The 21,175-nt window shown below is 47.9% G+C and overlaps 2 protein-coding genes across 12 annotated transcripts in view; one reads left to right on the forward strand and one right to left on the reverse strand.

Moving 5' to 3' along the window:
• LOC135976036 (nascent polypeptide-associated complex subunit alpha, muscle-specific form-like) overlaps positions 1 to 21,175 on the reverse strand; it is a 1,165,876-nt gene that overhangs the window by 237,686 nt on the left and 907,015 nt on the right. The gene's annotated exons all lie outside the window — the stretch shown is intronic.
• LOC101945440 (zinc finger protein OZF-like) overlaps positions 1 to 21,175 on the forward strand; it is a 42,126-nt gene that overhangs the window by 4,453 nt on the left and 16,498 nt on the right. For 2 of the 11 annotated variants that reach the window (XM_065569544.1, XM_065569536.1), the window contains exons 2-3: positions 3,191 to 3,245; positions 7,693 to 7,760. In XM_065569544.1, coding sequence (XP_065425616.1) covers positions 3,227 to 3,245; positions 7,693 to 7,760 — 87 coding nt within the window. In that variant the 5' untranslated portion in view covers positions 3,191 to 3,226. Of the gene's footprint in view, positions 1 to 3,190; positions 3,325 to 7,596; positions 7,761 to 8,463; positions 8,591 to 10,827; positions 10,942 to 11,286; positions 14,837 to 21,175 lie in introns of those variants that run through there. The other 9 variants (XM_065569529.1, XM_065569526.1, XM_065569527.1 and 6 more) reach the window with 9 other exon arrangements.

The raw sequence follows: 21,175 nt of genomic DNA on the forward strand, positions 1-21,175 counted from the left end.
CACTGAGCTGTTTGTCCACCCTCCGATGGTGGGGATTCCACCACCTTTCTTGCTAATCTAGTCCAGTGCTTAATTAGGTTTTTTCACAATTGAGTCACATGGTTGACTCAGATTCAATTTGTGATCCCCTATAACCCCCGATCATTTTCAGTAGTATTACCCCCTAGCCAGCTATTCCCCACTTTGTAGTTGTGTATTTGGTTTTCCTTCCCTAAGTCTAGTAGTTTGTGCTTGTCTGTATTGAATTTCATCTTGTTCATTCAGCCCACTTCTCCAATTTGTAAATGTTACCTTGAATTCTAATCCTGTCCTCCAACGTGCTTGCAACCCCTCACAGCTGCTATCTGCGTATTTAGAAAGCATGCTCTCCAGTCCATTATCCAAGTAATTAGTGAAAATATTCAATATATCACATCCAGGACTGGCTCCTGGGGACCCCATTGTCCACATCAGGGGTCTCAAACACGCAGGGTTATTTTCTGCGGCCCGCCAGTTCCCCGCAGCCCTCCTCCGCCCCCTGCAACGTTTACCTAGAGCGGCTCCAGCCCGGTGCGCACCAGGAGCAGGGCAGGCTCCCTGCCTGCCTGTCCTGCCCCCTCACCGCTCCAGGAAGCGGCCGGAACCTGAGGGATGAGGGGCACAGGGGTTTGTGTGTTGCCCTTGCTTCCAGGAACCGCCCGCCACAGCTCCCATTGGTCGGGAACGGGGGATCGCGGCAAATGGGAGCTTCGGGGAAGGTACCCGGAGGAGAGGCCAGGGCAACACACCCCTGCCGCACCTTACACCCCTCCTGAGCCCCTGCCCTGACCCCCTGCCCCCCCGCACCCCAAACCCCTGCCCTGAGCCCCCTGCTGCACTCTGCACCCCGACCCCCTGCCCTGAACCCCCTGCTGTACCCCACACCCCTCCTGCACCTCAACTCCCTGCCCTAAGCCCCCGCCACACTCTGCACCCCTCCTGCACCCCCTGGGGTGTGAAGAGGTGGGGCTAGGGCAGGGGCGGGGCGTCATGGAAGGGGTGGAGTGGGGGCAGGGCTGGGGGCAGCAGAAGGCGTGGCAGTGATGCGGCCTGCAGGCCAAGGTACTAGTCCTCACGTGGCCCTCGTGGTCATTTGAGTTTGAGACCCCTGGTATACATCCTCTCAGTCGGACAGTGAGCCACTAGTGATTACTGTCTGAGTACAGCCTTTCAACAACATTTTCACCCATTTTATAGCACTTTCATATACCACATTTCCCTAGTACGCTATGAGAATGTCATGGAGGCCTGTGTCAAAAGCCTGACTAAAATCAAGATATGTCATGTCTACAGTGTCCAGTACCCCCGTGAAAGCAGGACATTAGATTGACTTGGCATTGGTTTTTGGAAATCCATGCCGGCTATAACTTATCACCTTACTATCATCTATTCTAGGTGCTTACAAATTGATTAATCATTTGTTCATTCCAGATACAGGTATCTAAGTAAGGCTTGACTTTATTCCCCAGTCCTCTATGTTCCCCTTTTAAAAGAGGGGGGCAGGTTCGGCTCCAGCCTGGCGCGCACCGGGGGAAGCAGCCGGAACCTGGGGGGCGGCACAGGGGTCTGTGTGTTGCCCTGGCCTCTCCTCCAGTCTTCACCGTTCTCCGGGTGTTCTCAAAGATAATTGCTATTGGTTCCAGGATTGCTTCAGCTAATTCCTTGAGCACCCTAAGACGAATTTTATGGCTGACTTTAATATATCTAACGTATCTACAGATTTTTAACCTGTTCTTTCCTTATTGTGGTTTCTTGTGTCTTCCTCTTCTTGGTTAGTAATAATTAAGACCCTACTGAATCGCGGGATGCTCTTCAAATAATTGCAGCTGAGTTGCAAAGAAGGCTTGGAAAATTGCAGAAAAGTAATAATGGACCTTTATTTATTTTATATTATTCCCGCAGATTTTTCTTAACTAGATACTCAACTATTATATTACGCACAAAGCCTGGCTGGGGAGTAGAAAAATGAGGGTGGAAATTTGCGTCACGGACCATGAAATCGGGTCTCCGGCTGCCCAGTTCTGAAGGCAGAGTGGAGAGCGGCAGCGGCTGGCTGGTGCCTAGCTCTGAAGGCAGCGCCGCCACAGAACAGACGTAAGGGTGGCAGTTCTAAGCCATCTCTAGTTCTCTTCCTTTAGAGCTGGCACTGGCCAGCATCCACCACTCTCTCGCCACCCAGCTCCAGGCAGCGCCGCTGCCGGCATCAACTCAGGAGTCAGGGTGGCAATACTGTGACCCCTTAGTAGGCTTGCAACCCCCTTTTGGGTCTGGGCCCCTATTTGAGAAATGCTGTGGAGAAATCACATTTTTTCATGGGTTACTCAGTATGTAAATAGCACATTTGGCGGGTGTGTAACTAGGGTGACCAGATGTCCCGATTTTATAGGGACAGTCCCGATATTTGGGGCTTTTTCTTATATAGGCACCTATTACCCCCTACCCCCGTCCCGATTTTTCACATTTGCTGTCTGGTCACCCTATGTGTAACATGTCCGTGAAGGTCACTATTTATGCCATGACCAACCCTTGAAAATGGTATGATTCCCCCTCCCCCCTGTGATTTAAGTAGTACCCTACCTATTGCCTTCTATGTCCCTTGCTAGGTGCAACTTATTTTGAGAGTTAATCTTTCTGATTTTATACTCAATGGGTGGGTGGGGAACAGTAACAGAAAATGTGGAAATGGCAGAAGTGCTAAATGACGTTTGTTTCGGTTTTCACCAAAAAGTTTAGTAGAAATTGGACACCTAACTTAATGAATGCCAATGAAAATGAGGTAGGGTCAAAGGTAAAATAAGGAAAGAACAAGTTCAACATTACTTAGGGTAGACGTCTTCAAGTCACCAGGGCCTGATGAAATGCACCCTAGAAAGCTGAAGGAGCTGACTGAGGAGATATCTGAGCCACTAGCGATTATCTTCGAAAAAATCATGGAAGAGAGATTCCAGGGGACTGGAAAAGGGCAAATATAGTGCCCAGCTATAAAAAGGGGAGTAAGGACAACCTGGGGAATTACAGACCAGTCATCTTAATTTCAGGACCCGGAAAGATAATGGAGGAAATAAGTAAGCAATCAGTTAGCAAACACCTAGACAATAACAGTCAGTATGGATTTGTCAAGAACAAATCGTGTCAAACCACCCTAATAGCTTTTTTTTTTTTTTTTTTACAGAGTAACAAGCTTGTGGATAGAGGGGAAGCAGTAGACATGGTGTATCTTGACTTTAGTAAGGCTTTTGATCATGTCATGCATGACCTTCTCCTAAACAAACTAGAGAAATACAGCCGAGATGGAACTACCATTAGGTGGGTGCGTAGCTGGTTGGAAAACTGTCCCCAGAGAGTAGTTATCAGTGGTTCACAGACAAGCTGGAAGGGCATATCGAGCGGGGTCCCACCGGGATCAGTTCTGGCTCCCGTTCTGTTCAATATCTTCATCAGTGATTTAGATAATGGCATAGCGAATACGCTTATAAAGTTTGCAGACGACACCAAGCTGGGAGGGGTTGCAAGTGCTTTGGAAGATAGAATTAAAACTCAAAATGATCTGGACAAAATGGTCTGAAGTAAATAGGATGAAATTTAATAAGGACAAATGCAAAGTATTCCACTTAGGAAGGAACAGCGAGTTGCACACATACAAAATGGGAAATGACTGCCTAGGGAGGAGTACTGTGGAAAGGGATCTGGGGGTCATAATGGATCACAAGCTAAATGAGAGTCAACAGTGTAACGCTGTTGTAAAAGAAGCAAACGTCTTTCTGGGATGTATTAGGAGGAGTGTTTTAAGCAAGACACAATAAGTAATTCTTCCACTCTACTCTGTGCTGATTAGGCCTCAGCTGGACTATTGTGTCCAGTTTCAGGGTGCCATATTTCAGGAAAGATTTGGAGAAAGTTCAGAGAAGAGCAACAAAAATAATGAAAGGTCTAGCAAACATGACCTATGAGGTAAGATTGAAAAACCTGGGTTTGTTTAGTCTGGAGAAGAGACGACTGAGCGGGGACATGATATCAGTTTTCAAGTACAGAAAAGGTTGTTAAAAGGAGGAGGGAGAAAAATTGTTCTTCTTAACCTCTGAGGCTAGGACAAGAGGCAATGGGCTTAAATTGCAGCAATGGTGGTTTAGGTTGGATATCAGGAAAAACTTCTTAACTGTCAGGGTGATTAAGCAGTGGAATAAATTGTCTGGAGGTTGTGAAATATCGATCATTGGAGATTTTTAAGAGCAGGTTGGATGAGACACCAGTCAGGGATGGTCTAGTTAATGCGTAGTCCTGCCACGAGTGCGGGGGACTGGACTCGATGACCTCGCGAGGTCCCTTCCAGTCCTACAATTCTATGCTTGTGCTGTTCTTTTATACTCACCCACAGCAATTTGTCCATGATTCAAATTTTTGTAGGATTCCTTTTTATTGTCTGGTCATTAAAGAGCTCCTAATGGAGCCATATTGGCGCTTACTTTTCTTTCAGTCTTTCCTTAGCATTGTGATAGTTTGCTGTTGTTCCTTTAGTCCTGTCTCTGAGAAACTGCCAGTTCTCCTGAGCTTTATTCTCCTTAGAATCTTATTCCCATGGGACTTCACTGTGACAGGTCTGGGTCCTTTGGGGTGTCACCTGATGTGCTGGGGTGCCACTGAGGCAGCCTATTCTGCCAGTCTGGATGCCCTTTACCTGGCTGGGTTCGGCTCACAAGCCTCTTCCAGCCAAGCACACGGCAGGGCCGTGCCCAGCTGCACAGAGCGAGAGATCCGCTCTGGAAAGATTCAGGCCTAGGGGCTTGCCCCAACACTCTGGTGCCCGCTCCCTTTAAGGGGTACAGACCCAAAGGTTTTATGAAATTCGCCCCCCCTCAATGTGGAGGGAGATATGCACAACTTCTCCCCCCCCCCTTTAGAAATTACATAAACTGGGTTATATTATAAACAAGAAATAAGTTTAACAACTTCAAAAGGTGAATTTTAAGTGAATATAAGAGATAACAGACAAAACAAACCAGATTACTGACCAAATAAAGCAAAATACGCAAGCGAAGCTCAATATACTAAAAAATCAGGTTACACAATGTAATTTGTAAAAAGCGACAAATAGTCCTGTGGCACCTTATAGACTAACAGACGTATTGGAGCATAAGCTTTCGTGGGTGAATACCCACTTCGTCAGATGAATGTAATGGAAATTTCCAGAGGCAGGTATAAATATGCAGGCAAGAATCAAGCTAGAGATAACAAGGTTAGTTCAATCAGGGAGGATGAGGCCCTCTTCTAGCAGTTGAGATGTGAACACCAAGGGAGGAGAAACTGCTTTTGTAGTTGGCTAGCCATTCACAGTCTTTGTTTAATCCTGAGCTGCTGATGTCAAATTTGCAAATGAACTGGAGCTCAGCAGTTTCTCTTTGGAGTCTGGTCCTGAAGATTTTTTGCTGCAGGATGGAGCAAAGGTAGCTATCCTGCAGCAAAAAAACTTTCAGGACGAGACTTCAAAGAGAAACTGCTGAGCTTCTTGACATCATCAGCTCAGGATTTTTACAGATCCAGACTAACACAGCTACCCTTCTGATACTTGACAATGCAATGTCTTACTCTAAATCTTATTTCAGGCAGGTTGCAAAGTTTCTGGGGTTCAGAGTTCCAGTTAGATTTCTTTTCAGACTGGACCCCTATCTCAGTTTGGGCTCCTTCCCCCCTCCCCTCCCCCCGCCTTCTTTTCAGGTGGCTTTAGCAGTCTTTCTTCTTGGGCGGACAGGTCGTGGAGAGGAGGAATCCCGTTTGCCTTCCTCCCTACCCTTAAATAGGATTTACATAAGGTGGGAATACTTTGTTTCCCAAACTTGATCCCCCTTCCCTTCCCATAGAAAGTTACAAGAAGTCCCAGGTAATGTTGAGTATCTGGTGACAAGATCACCTGACTCTGTAGTATCACAGTGTTCAGGAGTCCGTGGCAGTATGGAGCCTTTTCACAGTCCATTGTCTTCGCTGATGGCCCATCCGCCCTGTCTGGCTTTTCCGTTGTTGTACCTGAAGTGTTAGCAGTGGGCATCACCCAAAACAGCATAGTTGAAATACAGATACATTGTCAATATTCCCAGCTTCAGATACAGAAATGATATGTGCACATAAATTGGATAATCACAGTCGGTAAATTATAACCTTTCCAATGATATCTTACAAGACCCATCATGCACAAAGTACATCTCTGTTATTTCATTTTCATAAAGAATATTGAGGGAAATGTCACACTCACATACCAGTTTCAGAGTTCATTGAAGTCTGCCTTTTTGAAGTCTGTTGTCCTTATTTTCCTGCTCTAACACCTTCCTTCTCTTAGAATCACGAAATCATCATTTTGTGAACGACTTTGCCCATATTGCTTTCCACTAGGGTTACCATACGTCCGGATTCTGTCGGACATGTCTGGCTTTTTGGGTTATAAATAATGTCCGGGGGGAATTTGTAAAACTCTCAAAAGGTCCGGGATTTCCCTCCCCCTGCAGAGCGTAGCGCAGCTGACAGAGAGGCTGAGACGGATTGAGCCTCTCGCATTGAGGCCTCCGGCAGCCAGAGCCCCTCCCTTCTCCCTGGCTCCCCCCCTCCCCTGCAGCCTCAGATCGCCGGCCCGGCCGCTCGCATCAGGGCCTCTGGCAGCTCTAGAGCTACTCCCCTCCCCTCCTCCTGCTCCTCCTCCTCTGCTCCCCCCTCCCCTGCAGCCCAGCGTGCCACACCGGCAGCGCTCTGGGGGGGTGGGGGCTGGGCTGTGCGCTCCGCGGGGGAGCGCAGCAGCGTGTCTGCGGTAGCGTGTCTGTGGTAGCATGTCTGGCTCCATGTGGAGCCAGACACGCTGTTCTGAGAGGCACGGAAAGAGGGCCGGGGGATTGGAGAAGGGGCAGGGAGTCTCTGGAAGGGGCAGTCAGGGTAGAGGGAGCAGGGGGGTTGGATGGGTCGGGGATTCTGGGGGGGCCTCTCGGGGCGGGGGTGTGGAGAGGGGTTGGGGCAGTCAGGGGGCAGGGAGCAGGGCGGGTTAGATGGGCTGGAGGTTCGGGGAAGGGCAGTCAGGGGACAGGTAGGGGATGGAGTCCTAGGGGAACAGTTAGGGTGGGGGGGGTCTCAGGAGGGGGCAGTCGGGGACAAGGAGAAGGGAGGCTTAGATAGGGGGTGGAGTCCCGGGGGACGGTTAGGGGCAGGAGTCCCGGGAGGGAGTGATCAGGGGACAAGGAGCAAGGGAGGTTGGATGGGTTGGGGGTTCTGTGGGAGGCAGTTGGGGAGAGAGTGGATAGGGGGCGGGGCTCCCCCCCTGGAGTGTCCTCTTTTTTGAAAGTTCAGATATGGTAACCCTACTTTCCACCTTCCGTTTCCTAACGAACTCCTGCCTGTTAGTCAGAATCAACCCTAAAATGTCCATCCCCCTGGTTACTACGTCCATCTTCTGAAGCAAAGAGGTGTCCCCAACACATTCCAAGAACTTACTGGACACTTTGTGTTTGTTTAATTCCTTTTCTAACAGGTGTCTGGGTAGTTAAAGTCCCCCGTCCTCCCCCCTCTTACTAATTGTGTTTTGAATATTTCTGTTATTTGCATGAGAGAGTCAAGAACATCAGTCTGTGGGGAAAGAGCCGGGGGGAATTGAGATGTGACGTTACTGTCCTGTTCTGTCTGGTCCCCTTCTTGCCCTGACAGACTGCAGCGTTACATCCCATCCTTCCAGGGACCAGGGAAGGGAAATGGCTGCCGTGGAGCCAGCTCAGGTAGGGATTATCGGGGTGTTGCTGGTGGGCTCCTATTGGTGGGAGAAGGGCAGTAAAGACATAGGAGGTGGGTGCTTCTGGGGATGGTCAGGAGGTGGGAGGGGGCAGGAAATACACAGGGTGGAGAAAGGGAGAGGGAGAAGGTGTGACAAACCTGCTGGGATTAGTTTACAGTGGGGCCTAGATTCTAGCAACATTCCCATGGGATTTGTGGATGGAAATTCCCTAATTGGTCAAGCGGAAACACCCCCTTCCCCCCCCCCTCCCCCCCCCGGACTGGGCTGGGGAAACGTACCAGACTCCAATACTGGAGTCTGAACCTACTAGCCAGAGGGCAGCCCCCAGTGAGGCCCAGGGAAGACACCCCATCCCTTCCCATCCAACCGCTGGTACTGGGGAGGGTGTTGGGATTCCTACCAGGGGGCTGTCCCTGGAGCCTGCTGCGGGCTCCATCACCTGTATCAGCTTCTGGCTGATAGGTGAGTATTGAATGTGAAGACTCTTGCCATCTCTGTCTGCTAGAAGGGGTGAGGGGCTCTCTCTCTTTCTCCCCTTACCCTGATGCCTCCTGGCTGCTCTGATGGGGAGGGGGTGGGATCCTGCCTGCCTCCCAGAGCTTCCATGTGATTGGCCCTCCTCCCCTGTGAATGGTCGGGTTGTCACTGGGCAGCAGGTACTGAGTGTTGGACTCTTGCTCTTCCAGAGGCCGGTGACTTTCAAGGAGGTGGCTGTGTATTTCACCGAGGAAGAGTGGGCTCTGCTGGACCCCGCTCAGAGAGCCCTCTATGGAGACGTCATGCAGGAGAACTATGAGAATGTGACCTCGCTGGGTAAGGATTCCTGTCCCCTCAGTTCTTAAAAGGGGAAATAAAGAGTTAAGGTTCACAGTGCACCCTCAGCTTTGCCCTGCTGGCCCAGGGCACGTTGCTGGAGTGCCTGCGGAGAAATGCTCTTGTTCAAATCTGAAGAACATAAAACACACAGTGGCATGTTCTTAGTCCTTCCTTCTGGCGATCAATACATTTTAAGGCCAGGGGAGACAATTAGGTCATCTAGTCTGACCTCCTGTGTAATACAGGCCATGGAGTTTCGTCCAGTTACCATTGTAGTACACTGAATACTTTGTTTGATGAAAACATCTTCCGGAAAGGAATCCTGTCCTGATTTGAAGCCTTCAAGAGATGGAAAATTGCCCCTTCCTTGGATAGTTTGTTAACCTTTGCACCACCCCCCCAGTGACATTTGCCAGCTCCAGGGCTGGGGGATAAGGGCAGAGTTAAGGTTGCATTGCAGGGGTGGTGTGTAGTTTAATTCTTCATTTCCTGGTTTTCAGAGGTTTTATTTTTCACCACCATCCACGTGCTGGAAGGGCCCGAGGCAGCACTAGGCAACCTTCACTCTGCTTCATGTACTTTATGAGCGTTTAATTTCCTTGATTTTCTGTTTATTGGACTTTTTTGCCACTGTAACTGCATCAACACTACAGCTTTTGCTGCAATTTATGTCAGGTAGGGATGAGATTTTTCACATCGCTAACTGACAGAGCTATGGGCTCAGAGGTAGTTCCAGCACTTCAGGTGACAGTCCCAAGGGCGTCTCTGTGACCCAACCCGTCACAGGAGGATTTGGTGGAGGGTAGGAAGGTGAGGATTCAGGGAGTCAGAGATTGTAGCACTTCACTGAGGCTGCTTTTGCTGAAGTCTCTAATGACCCGTCCCTAGGCAGAGCTCAGAACCAGCACTCCATCCTCCTCGGCATGTCGGCTGTCTGACACCACTGACCAGGGTCGTTGTCTTGGAATCTGATCTTCCCTTATCCTCTCTGCTTAGGGTTAGGGTAGGGAGAAGTAGGTAGGAGAAGTTGTAACTGGCTTGTTCTGCATCATGGGATGTTTAGGTTGGATATTAGGAAAAACTTTCCAGCTGTGAGTATAGATAAGTACAGGAATATGTTACCAAGAGAGGTTGTGGAATGCTGGTCGCTGGAGGTTTTTAAGAAGAGGTTAGACAGATGGTCTGTGTATACTTGGTCCTGCCTCTGGACTGGAGGATGGACTAGCTGACATCTTGAGGTCCTTTTATACCTGTGTTTCTGTGATTTGATGATTCCTTATCCTAGCCCTTCACTTTGACCTTGTCTCCCTCTGGAGAATGGGGGCTTTATTTACTAGTTTTTTTAAATGAAAAATATGCATGGGTCAGCTTCCCTCTCAATTTGCTTTGTTAGTCACTGGGCGTGAAGGAGTGAGTTCCTCTTCTGGGATGGGGATGTAATTCCTGTTGAAGTCACATAGGCCTGCCTCCGTTTACATGGAAACACAATCAAGGACTGTCCACATATGTATGAAGCACACTAAACAATGGAAGTCTCAAAGACTGGAGGTTAATGTGTAATGACTGGGTTCGAGGGAAGCAGAACACGGGAATACAACTGCCTTGCACTTTTGGACACAGGAACTAGGGTACAAACAGACTGGGCTTAAGTTTGCTACTATCCAGGGCAAAAAGACAAAGCAACAGAGAAAACGGTTGCAGATTGGTCTGGAGCTCAGTCTCTTAAGCCTGAGCTGCAGTGTCTATACCAGAGGTATGTGTACCCCTGGGTTCCGCAGAGGTCTTCAAGAGTTGCTATGGAACAATCACTGGCCAACTCAGTACAAAGTAAAATTTCATACAATGACTTGCTTATGCTGATCTATATACTATACACTGAAATGTAAGTACAATTTTATATACCAATTATGTATTTTATAATTATATGGTAAAAATGAGCAAGTCAGCAATTCACAGTGTGCGGTGACCCTTTTGTATTTTTAATGTCTGATTTTGTAAGCAAGTAGTTTTTAAATGAGGTGTAACTCGGAGGTACGCAAGACAAATCAGACTCCTGAAAGGAGCACAATAGTGTGGAAAGCCACCAGTCTACACAGCTGTTTTTAATGTGCTAGCACCTACAGTGGAGCACCCATAGGGAGAGAAATCTCAAAGAACCATGATTGATGCACAAGTTGAGTAACTTCCTCTTTTGCATGTTACCTGATCTCACTGGTCTTCTTTCCTCGGAGCAGGGTTCCCAGTTTCCAAACCCGAGGTCATCTCTCGGCTGGAACGAGGGGAAGAGCCGTGGGCCCCAGATCGCCAGGGCTCAGAGGAAAGAGAGATCCTGAGAGGCAGCGGCATGGGTGAGGGATCATTAAACCTACTCAGTGCTTGAAGGAAACAGCTGGGATTCCCAACAAAGACCTTGTGAGGTCTCTGGGTTCAGGATGGTCCCTCAGGGCAGATACTGTTCATGGCTTCCTACCCATCCTAACTCCTGGCAGTAGTTCCTTCCCCAAACTCCCGTCTCCCTGGGGAGTGTTTGGATGGGAACTGGATGCAGAATTGATCCCTCCCACCCCCACCCCTTTGGGGAAGAGTTTGGGGAAATTCAGTCCCTGTTTTTTCTCCATCTCCAGCTATTCTCTTGGTTTGTTCCCCCCTTTTCCCTTCCGCTTTCTGAGGTTTTTCTCTCTCTGTCCCATCAGGTGAGGGGATGGTGAGAGAGATCATGGAGCAGAATCCTCAGCAGGAAGATGATGAAGTGGAACCACAGGGGACATTATTGCAAAGATGCACAGGGAGTGTGTCCAGGAGTTGTGAGCAGGGAAAAGGCTCTCAAGGGCTGCACGGGACAGAGATGCGGCAGAGAAACCAACCAGCGCAAAAAGTTGGAATATCTGTTAATTATCAGGAAACTCACAGAGGGTTCAAGGAAACCACGGCCCAGCAGAGAATCCTGATGGGAGAGAGAAATAACACAGGCTTTGAGTGCGGGAAAAAGTTCAGGAGGCGCTCACACCATCAGAGAATCCACACTGGAGTGAGACCCTATGGATGCTGTGAGTGCGGGAAAACATTCAGTCGGAGCTCAGAGCTTATTATGCATCAGAGGATCCACACAGGAGAGAAACCCTATGAATGCTGTGACTGCGGGAAAACCTTTGCTCGGAGCTCAAGCCTTATTCTACACCATAGAATCCACACAGGAGAGAGATCCTATAAATGCTGTGAGTGCGGGAAAACCTTCGCTCGGCGCTCACACCTTATTGGCCATCAGAGGATCCACACAGGAGAGAAACCTTATGAATGCAGTGAGTGTGGGAAAACCTTCACTGAGCGCTCACACCTTACTCGCCATCACAGGAGTCACACAGGGGAGAAACCCTATAAATGCTGTGAGTGCGGGAAAACCTTCACTGAGCGATCAACCCTTATTCTTCATCAGAGAATCCACACAGGGGAGAAACCCTATAAATGCTGTGAGTGCGAGAAAACCTTCACTTGGAGCTCACAGCTTATTACACATCAGAGGATCCACACAGGAGAGAAACCCTATGAATGCTGTGAGTGTGGGAAAACCTTCACTGAGCGCTCACACCTTATTCGCCATCAGAGGATCCACACAGGGGAGAAACCTTATGAATGCAGTGAGTGCGGGAAAACCTTCACTCAGAGCTCACAGCTTATTACACATCAGAGGAGTCACACAGGAGAGAAGCCCTATAAATGCAGTGAGTGCGGGAAAACCTTCACTGAGCGATCAACCCTTATTCACCATCAGAGAATCCACACAGGAGAGAAACCCTATGAATGCAGTGAGTGCGGGAAAACCTTCACTGAGCGATCAACCCTTATTCACCATCAGCAGATACACACAGGAGAGAAACCCTATAAGTGCCGTGAGTGCGGGAAAACATTTGCTCGAAAATCAGGCCTTAATACACATCAGAGGATCCACACAGGAGAGAAACCTTATGAATGCAGTGAATGCGGGAAAACCTTCACTCGCAGATCAGGCCTTAATACACATCAGAGGATCCACACAGGGGAGAAACCTTATGAATGCTGTGAGTGCGGGAAAACCTTCACTCAGCGCTCAACCCTTATTGGCCATCAGAGGAGTCACACAGGAGAGAAACCCTATGAATGCTGTGAGTGCAGGAAAGCCTTCACTGAGCGCTCAGCCCTTATTTACCATCAACAGATACACACAGGAGAGAAACCCTATAAGTGCTGCGAGTGCGGGAAAACGTTCGCTCGGAACTCTCAGTTTATTACACATCAGAGGATCCACGCAGGAGAGAAACCTTATGAATGCTGTGAGTGCGGGAAAACCTTCACTCGCAGATCAGGCCTTAATACACATCAGAGGATCCACACAGGAGAGAAACCTTATGAATGCAGTGAATGCGGGAAAACCTTCACTCAGAGATCAGGCATTTTTCGCCATCAGAGGATCCACACAGGAGAGAAACCTTATGAATGCTGTGAGTGCGGGAAAACCTTCAGTCGGAACTCCCATCTTATTGCACATCAGAGGATCCACACAGGGGAGAAACCCTATAAATGCTGTGAGTGTGGGAAAACCTTCACTGAGCGTTCAAACCTTATTCGCCATCAGAGAATCCACAAAGGCTAGCGCCCCTATGAATGCTGAGTGCAGGAAAACCTTTGCTGGGAGATGACACCTTATGCGCCATCTGAGAATCCACACACGAGAGAAACTCTATGAATGCTGTGAGGGCGGGAAACCTTTGCTCGGACCTCAGATCTTATTACACATCAGAGAAGCCACACAGGAGAGAAACCCTGTGAATGCTGTGAGTGCGGGAAATTCTTCCTTCACAGCCTTTCTCTTATTTATCACCAGAGAAGCCCATGGTGTTTTTTATCAACTCCTGTGTCATGGAAGTGTGCGTCCCTCCAACAGGAATGTCCCTCAGTCCCAGGTGGGGGAACCAGGAGTGACCTTGACTAGGTACATGGAGGTTAAATCTGCCTGGGCTTTGACTCCACTAGGGTTTTCCATGGAGTTAGCTAGATTGAGTTAGCAATCCTGATATAAAAACACAACTATTTTTTCAAGAAAGAAAATAGCCCATATAGCGTCCAGGGTAACGTAGCAAATCTCCTCACCACTGGACACAACCTCCATCACTTTTCCTCGTCTAACCAAATTTGGAGCATCATGTTTATACTTTTCCTCCCGCTGCAAAGTGATTGTTAGTCATCAGGTTCCCCCATTAGGGACAGATTGGCTTATTCCCAGTTGTTCCCACGTTGCACTAGGTTCTGCTGAATAGCAGTTGGGTTTCGTACCATTTTTCTCATAAGAACATAAGAATGGCCGTACTGGGTCAGACCAAAGGTCCATCTAGCCCAGTATCCTGTCTGTCGACAGTGGCCAATGCCTGGTGCCCCAAAGGGAGTGAACCTAACAGGTAATGATCAAGTGATCTCTCTCCTGCCATCCATCACCTCCTTCTGCCAAACAGAGGCTAGGGACACCATTCCTTACCCATCCTGGCTAATAGCCATTAATGGACTTAACCTCCATGAATTTATCTAGTTCTCTTTTAAACCCTGTTATAGTCCTAGCCTTCACAAGCTCCTCAGGTAAGGATTTCCACAGGTTGACTGTGCGCTGTGTGAAGAAGAACTTCCTTTTATCTGTTTTAAATCTGCTGCCCATTAATTTCATTTGGTGGCCCCTGGTTCTTATATTATGGGAACAAGAAAATAATTTTTCGTTATTCGTTTTCTCCACACCACTAATGATTTAATATACTTCTATCATATCCCCCCTTAGTCTCCTCTTTTCCAAATTGAAAAGTCCTAGTCTCTTTAGTCTCTCCTCATATGGGACCCGTTCCAAACCCCTAATCATTTTAGTTGCCCTTCTCTGAACCTTTTCTAATGCCAGTATATCTTTTTTGAGATGAGGAGACCACATCTGTACGCAATATTCAAGATGTGAATGTAAAATGGATGTATATAAGGGCAATAAGATACTCTCCGTCTTATTCTCTATCCCTTTTTTAATGATTCCTAACATCCTGTTTGCTTTTTTGACTGCCACTGCACACTGCGTGGACACCTTCAGAGAACTATCCACGATGACTCCAAGAATTCTCCTGATTAGTTGTAGCTAAATTAGCCCCCATCATATTGTATGTATAGTTGGGGTTATTTTTTACAATGTGCATTACTTTACATTTAACCACATTAAATTTCATTTGCCATTTTGTTGCCCAATCACGTAGTTTTGTGAGATCTTTTTGAAGTTCTTCACAGTCTGCTTTGGTCTTAACTATTTTGAGCAATTTAGTATCGTCTGCACACTTTGCCACCTCACTGTTTACCCCCTTCTCCAGATCATTTATGAATAAGTTGAATAGGATTGGTCCTAGGACTGACCGTTGGGGAACACCACTAGTTACCCCTCTCCATTCTGAGAATTTACCATTTATTCTACCCTTTGTTCCCTGGCTTTTAAGCAGTTCTCAGTCCATGAAAGGATCTTCCCTCTTATCCCATGACAACTTAATTTACATAAGAGCCTTTGGTGAGGGACCTTGTCAAAGGCTTTCTGGAAATCTAAGTACACTATGTCCACTGGATCCCCCTAGTCCACATGTTTGTTGACCCCTTCAAAGAACTAATAGATTAGTACAGGGGTGGCCGACGTGTGGCTCCGGAGCCACATGCGGCTCTTCAGAAGTTAATATGCAGCTCCTTGTATAGACACTGACTCCAGGGCTGGAGTTACAGGCGCCAACTTTCCAGTGTGCCGGCGGGTGCTCACTGATCAACCTCTGACTGCCCCCACTCTACTCCTTCTCTTGAGCCTGCTATGCCCTCGCTCCTCCCCATCCGAGCCTCCTGCATGCCACAGAACAGCTGATCAGGAGGGATGCTGGAGGCGCTGACCGGCGGGGCAGCCAGTGGGCAGGAGGCGCTGGGAGCAGGCGGGAGCTGCTGGCCTTCTACGTGTCTGACAATTTTATTCTTTACTAGTATTTCAATTAATTTGCCTGGTACTGACATTAGACTTACCGGTCTGTAATTGCCGGGATCACCTTTAGAGCCCTTTTAAATATTGGCGTTACATTAGCTATGTCCTCAATGTAACCATATGTGTAAGCTTCTTGCCCTGGTGACAGTGTGCTCAGAGAGAGGAGACATGCTCCCCCAGAGTCCTGACTGGCTTCATATGGACTAGGTCCAGAGCACTGCCTGGTGACTCTGTGACGGGGAAAAAAGTGGTTGAAAAAACCTCTGTGACATCTAAAGAAGTGATGAGTCGGAGGGATTCCCACATTCTGAATTACCCCTGCAGTGTTTCCTCTTTTTGAGCTATGTAGACTGGCTCCACTTCCTACAGTTCCACCACTGAATGTGTCCTATGATTCAGGGTTCTCAGCCCTCTGTTTGTGGATCACACTTTTTTTTTTCTTTGCTCTTAAAACAGTAATTTAGGGCCTGAGATGAAAGTGTCACAGACCTCGATGGGGAATTTGAATGGATGTCAAATACAGTGAGATCATTTGGAGTTTAAATCCCAGTTTCCAACTGTTGGCAAAGCCTATTGCAGGACTTTTCCTACTGAGATGGGATTGTTTGCAGATGGGGAGGTTGTCTGGTTGGTTTGTTGTTTTTTTTTTCTTTCATTACAACAATACTAGAACTTTTGTAAATAATATGACTCAAAACTAATGAGTGAAGGAGATTTTAATGGCTCAGAGGAGAATGCAATGACTCATAGACTCATAGACTTTAAGGTCAGAAGGGACCATTATGATCATCTAGTCTGACCTCCTGCATGATTCAGGCCACAAAAGCTGACCCACCCACTCCTGGAATAATTCTCTCCCTTGACTCAGCTGTTGAAGTCCCCAAATCATGATTTAAAGACTTCAAGTCGCAGAGAATCTTCCAGCCAGTGACCCCTGCCCCATGCTGCGGAGGAAAGCGAAAAACCTCCAGGGCCTCTGCCAATCTACCCTGGAGGAAAATTCCTTCCCGACCCCAAATATGGCGATCAGCTGAACCCCGAGCATGCGGGCAAGATTCTCCAGCCAGACCCTCTGGAAAATGTTCTCTGTAGTAACTTTTAACATCCCATCATTGACCATTGTTACTAATTACCAGCGATGGCACGTTATTGACCTATTCACTAAAATCACATTATCCCATCAAACCATCCCCTCCATAAACTTATCAAGCTTAATCTTAAAGCCAGAGCGGTCTTTCGCCCCCACTGTTTGGGAGAATCTCTTGTCCTGATTCTGAGTCGCGTAGCCTATAGGACTAACCTGCTTGCTTGCATAGATATATTTTTCGTATAAGTTTAAGTATTTGGTTTATTGTAATAGGTTTATAGATTTATATTAAAGTAAGTTTGGCTGTAACGCAAGAGACCTACAGGCCATATCCTGTATGTTAAGCTAAGGAAAGTTAACACATCTATATTAAGACCATTTACCCAGAAAAGTAAAGTTAACCTATATCTTGTTACCTAAATAAATAAGTATTCACGCATGTGTCTATAACCTTCTATCTAGACCAATAGATAATGAAGAATGGCTTAGGGGGATTTTTAATGTGGTACCCACAGACTTAACAGGTACACCACAAGGAAACTTATATGTGTCATCAATTCACACAAAGCTACTAGCCTATGGGGTAAAGGTACCCTAAGATTTGTGGGTGAGGAATAAAATTTGGGCAATGGAGGAAGGATTTCCGGCACTCCTGCCCTATAAAAGAGGTGACCCACCTCGCTAGAGGACTTCACTTCGCTCCACTCCGCTCTATCACTTTCACTACTCTATCTTCCTCACACTCACTCTAGTCTATCTACGATGGCTACTGCTAGTAGTAGGCTGTACTTGTTCTTCTTAGCCTAGTTCCCTTGAAAATTAAAGTTTAAGCTTGATTTCCCTAAGCTTTTATTCTTAGTTTTGTTTATTAGGTTTTAAGTTTAAGTTCGTCAAGTAAACCCTAAGTTAGCTCTTAGCATTAGTTTTTCTAAGCTCTGCATCAAGAATTGAGAAACCTGAACTGCAAGGCTGGTCCTGTGTCTCTTACCCCCCAGGTTATCGAGGGAGGGTGTAAGTATATTAACCAAAGCTTTGTTGCATGTAATACTACATTATCATATAAAAAGCAACAGAGGGTCCTGTGGCATCTTTGAGACTAACAGAAGTACTGGGAGCATAAGCTTTCGTGGGTAAGAACCTCACTTCTTGCATCTGAAGAAGTGAGGTTCCTACCCACGAAAGCTTATGCTCCCAGTACTTCTGTTAGTCTCAAAGGTGCCACAGGACCCTCTGTTGCTTTTTACAGATTCAGACTAACACGTCTACCCCTCTGATACTTTACATTATCATATGTCTCTCTTTATAGCAGTAATGCAGTTGTAACTCTGGGTATTTCACCATTTACTTACTATTATTAATTTTATAAAAAGTCTTTAAGGCCATATCTGTCTCAGTGTGAGCTTCCTGTCATACCCCCCTGGTCCTTTGTAAATTCGGGGAAGCCTGATTCGAAACAAAAACTTTTATCTTCTAATCAAACAAACTGGCAAACCTAAAATCAAAACTATTAATATTTTAATTGTTATTAGCACACCCTAAATCAGGCTACAGTCATCATATTTAACCCGCTCTGGAATTTCTAGTTCTATGAAACTGGATGTATCTTGTGTGATGTGGGTTTTCCTCTTGAGCGACATTTGGTCACATAATCAGATATTCATTTTATTTGCCAGACAGTAGCTCAGATTTACTGGGGACTTTGAGAAAAGGACTATTTACTGAACTAGTCATTTCTTATTTTATTTTTGCTTTTTCTCTGCTCCCTCCATGATGACATGAAGAAACTTCAAGTGCAGTTGGGTCAACAGGAGAGACTACTCCAAGCTATTGGACATGCTACCAACTGTTTTTAAATCTCCAGTCTGAAATGGTGAACTAGACCACACCCCAAATTGTGCAACTAACTGAAGTGACTGCACACAATCACACTACTGCTCAGTTGTTTTAGGTCAATATTGTCTCTGATGATCCGGGGAGAGAATTCCACAGTAACTAACAAAGAAATGGGCAAAAGGTCCATGTATTTGTTTCCCAAGGTAGTTGTGAAAGAGGCTCTTGTGACAGACTAACACCCGTGTTCACACCCTACACCAGGGTCTCAACCCTTTTCTTTCTGAGCCCCCCCCCCCCCCCGCTATAAAAACTCCAAGGCCCAGCAGGCGTAGGGGGGCAGCTTGGGTCTCTGGGCTACAGCAGCTGGGTGGGGGGCAGCTCTGGGCTACAGCTGCTGGGTCGTGGAGGCTCAGGGCTTCTGCCTTGTGGAGTGGGGAGCATTGGGGCTTCAGGCTTCTGTCCCGTGGGAGACATGGGGGCTTCGGGCTTCAACTGCGGGGCCTTGCAGACCACCTGAAACCAGCTCACAGGCCCCCGGGGGTCACGCTGTCCTACACGGTATTGCAGTAATGTTTGTACAAGGCGTGACGCTGGCAGAGCAGCTTACGTCCGAGTGTATTCAGGCCAATTGATGTGTGTATTAGTATAGATCAAAGCGATTGTTAAATGTAGAAGTGTATTGGGTGTTTAAGCATCCTGAAAACTAGTGGAATGTTGTTTGCACAGTTTTCACTTATCTGTATTCTGTTACATTGTGTAAACCCCTGTCACTAAATAACCCATCCAACGCCAATTAAGGTTTTTGGAATGCAAAGGAAGAAAAGGTTCATTTCAAAACCAGTGGTGGTAAGAAGCAGGATTCCTGGGGCGTTTGCACTGTTGTTGCACAGGGTGGGAGCAGGGAAATGGCTCTGGCTTAAAGCGGTGTCAGGCTTAGAGAGGCTGGGTTCAGAGTTAGAGTTTAGGGTGGGGGTGAGGATTGGTTAAAGGGTTTAGGGTTGGGGGGGACCAAGTTATAGGGTAAGGTTCAGGTTGGGTTCCAGGTAGGGGTTGGGGTTTATATTTTGGGGGGAGGGTATGGACAGCAGCTGCATAGATGTTCAGGTGACAATGGGGTGCCAACCAATAGTGATTTATAAGTAGGGTTTTTTTTAGGTCATTTTAGTATCAGTAGCACGCTAGGGAGGGGGTAGGGTCATGTTTACTACAGGGGACTACCGTGTTGGGGAAGAGAATAGCAAGTTGACCTATCATTGTTAAGCTAAGATTTTGGTCATAGTTACTTTAATAAAAGTCATGGACAGGTCATGGGCACTGAATCTCAGTAATCTAGAAAGATCTGTTTCTCCATGTGTACTGTCACAGCAGGATTTTTACATCACAAACTACTAAACATATGGGAAGAGGGGGCAGGTTCCTCCCCTTTCCCTTCACTCTGAACCACCTGTACCGTGCTGGAGGGGAGACAGCCCAGGATGTCTGCAGGTCCCCTTTTGCCCCAGCTCTGTATTGCGATGTCACAGCAGGGGCAAGGCACTAAGGAGGGAGTTGGATCGAGGGGGAAAGGGTACAAGGGTGCACTGTGAGAGATGTAGGGTGTCTTTGCCTACATCACTGATTGGACTTTGGAGGGGGTATGGAGCGTTTTGTGCTGTCTCCCACCATGGAGTGAGAAACCAGAAATGTCGAGCTGCCAGGGGGTCGGGGGGAAGCAGAAGCTGCTCTGAGAAGTGCCCTCTATATGTGCAACAGTGAGAGCATGCCTGAGCTGTGCTGCCCAAGGGAGCAGCCAACCTCATAGTGAGGGGGATGGGTGACACCCCCCCTCCCAAGACTGGGGACAGTAGGTTACAGGGGGGCAGCCTTAGCCATTCCCCCCTTGGCTTATGTGTCTCAGTTTCCTCCTCTGAAACCACTTCACCTCCTGCTCCTACCCCCCAGGCACTTTCACCCTCCCCCACTCACCTAGATAAAGACCCCTGACCCCTCTCATTCCCTCCTCTTGGGACATCTGCACTCCCACACAGAGCCCCCTCATCCAAAATCCCCTCATCTCCCCTCCCCCCCGCATCCCTCCTGCCCCTGCACAGGCCCCTGAGTGGACCCTAAACCAACTTGCCCCCACTTCACCCCAGCTAGCCCTCGCCCCAACCCCCCCTCCCAGCACCACCGGGAGTCCCAATCCCTCTGCTCACCCCCACATTGCCCCACAGCCTCAGTCCCTCCGGCCCCCTTCCCACCCAAGCCCTTACCTTGGGCGCCCAGCCACAGCGCCCCCCCCCCCCCCCATTGCCATGTGCCAGGCTGAGGCCGCTGGGGGTTCCACTCCATCCCTACACTCCAACCCCAATTGCCAAAATGGTAACTTAGTTGTTTTCCCCCTTGTGCTGGGCTTAGGGAAGAGAAGTCACGCGTCAGAGTCTACTGCCCTCATGCGATGGGAAGGGAGCCAGAGCGACGAGACCACGAGAATTGTTGAGGCCACGCAAAAGCCGTCCATCTGGGAGCGGAGCAGCTGCTATTGTCAGTGAGAGAGGTGTCTGGTTTGGTGAGGGCTCTGCTCACGGCTCACCTGGCTCCAGGTAGGGACGCCCCGTTGGCTGGGTTTGTAAGAAAAGGTTCCTGACGAGCTGTGGTTACAAGGGAGACAACATTCCCG

This window comes from Chrysemys picta, chromosome 16 (genome assembly GCF_011386835.1).
Source record: "Chrysemys picta bellii isolate R12L10 chromosome 16, ASM1138683v2, whole genome shotgun sequence".
NCBI classification, from domain to species: domain Eukaryota; kingdom Metazoa; phylum Chordata; order Testudines; family Emydidae; genus Chrysemys; species Chrysemys picta.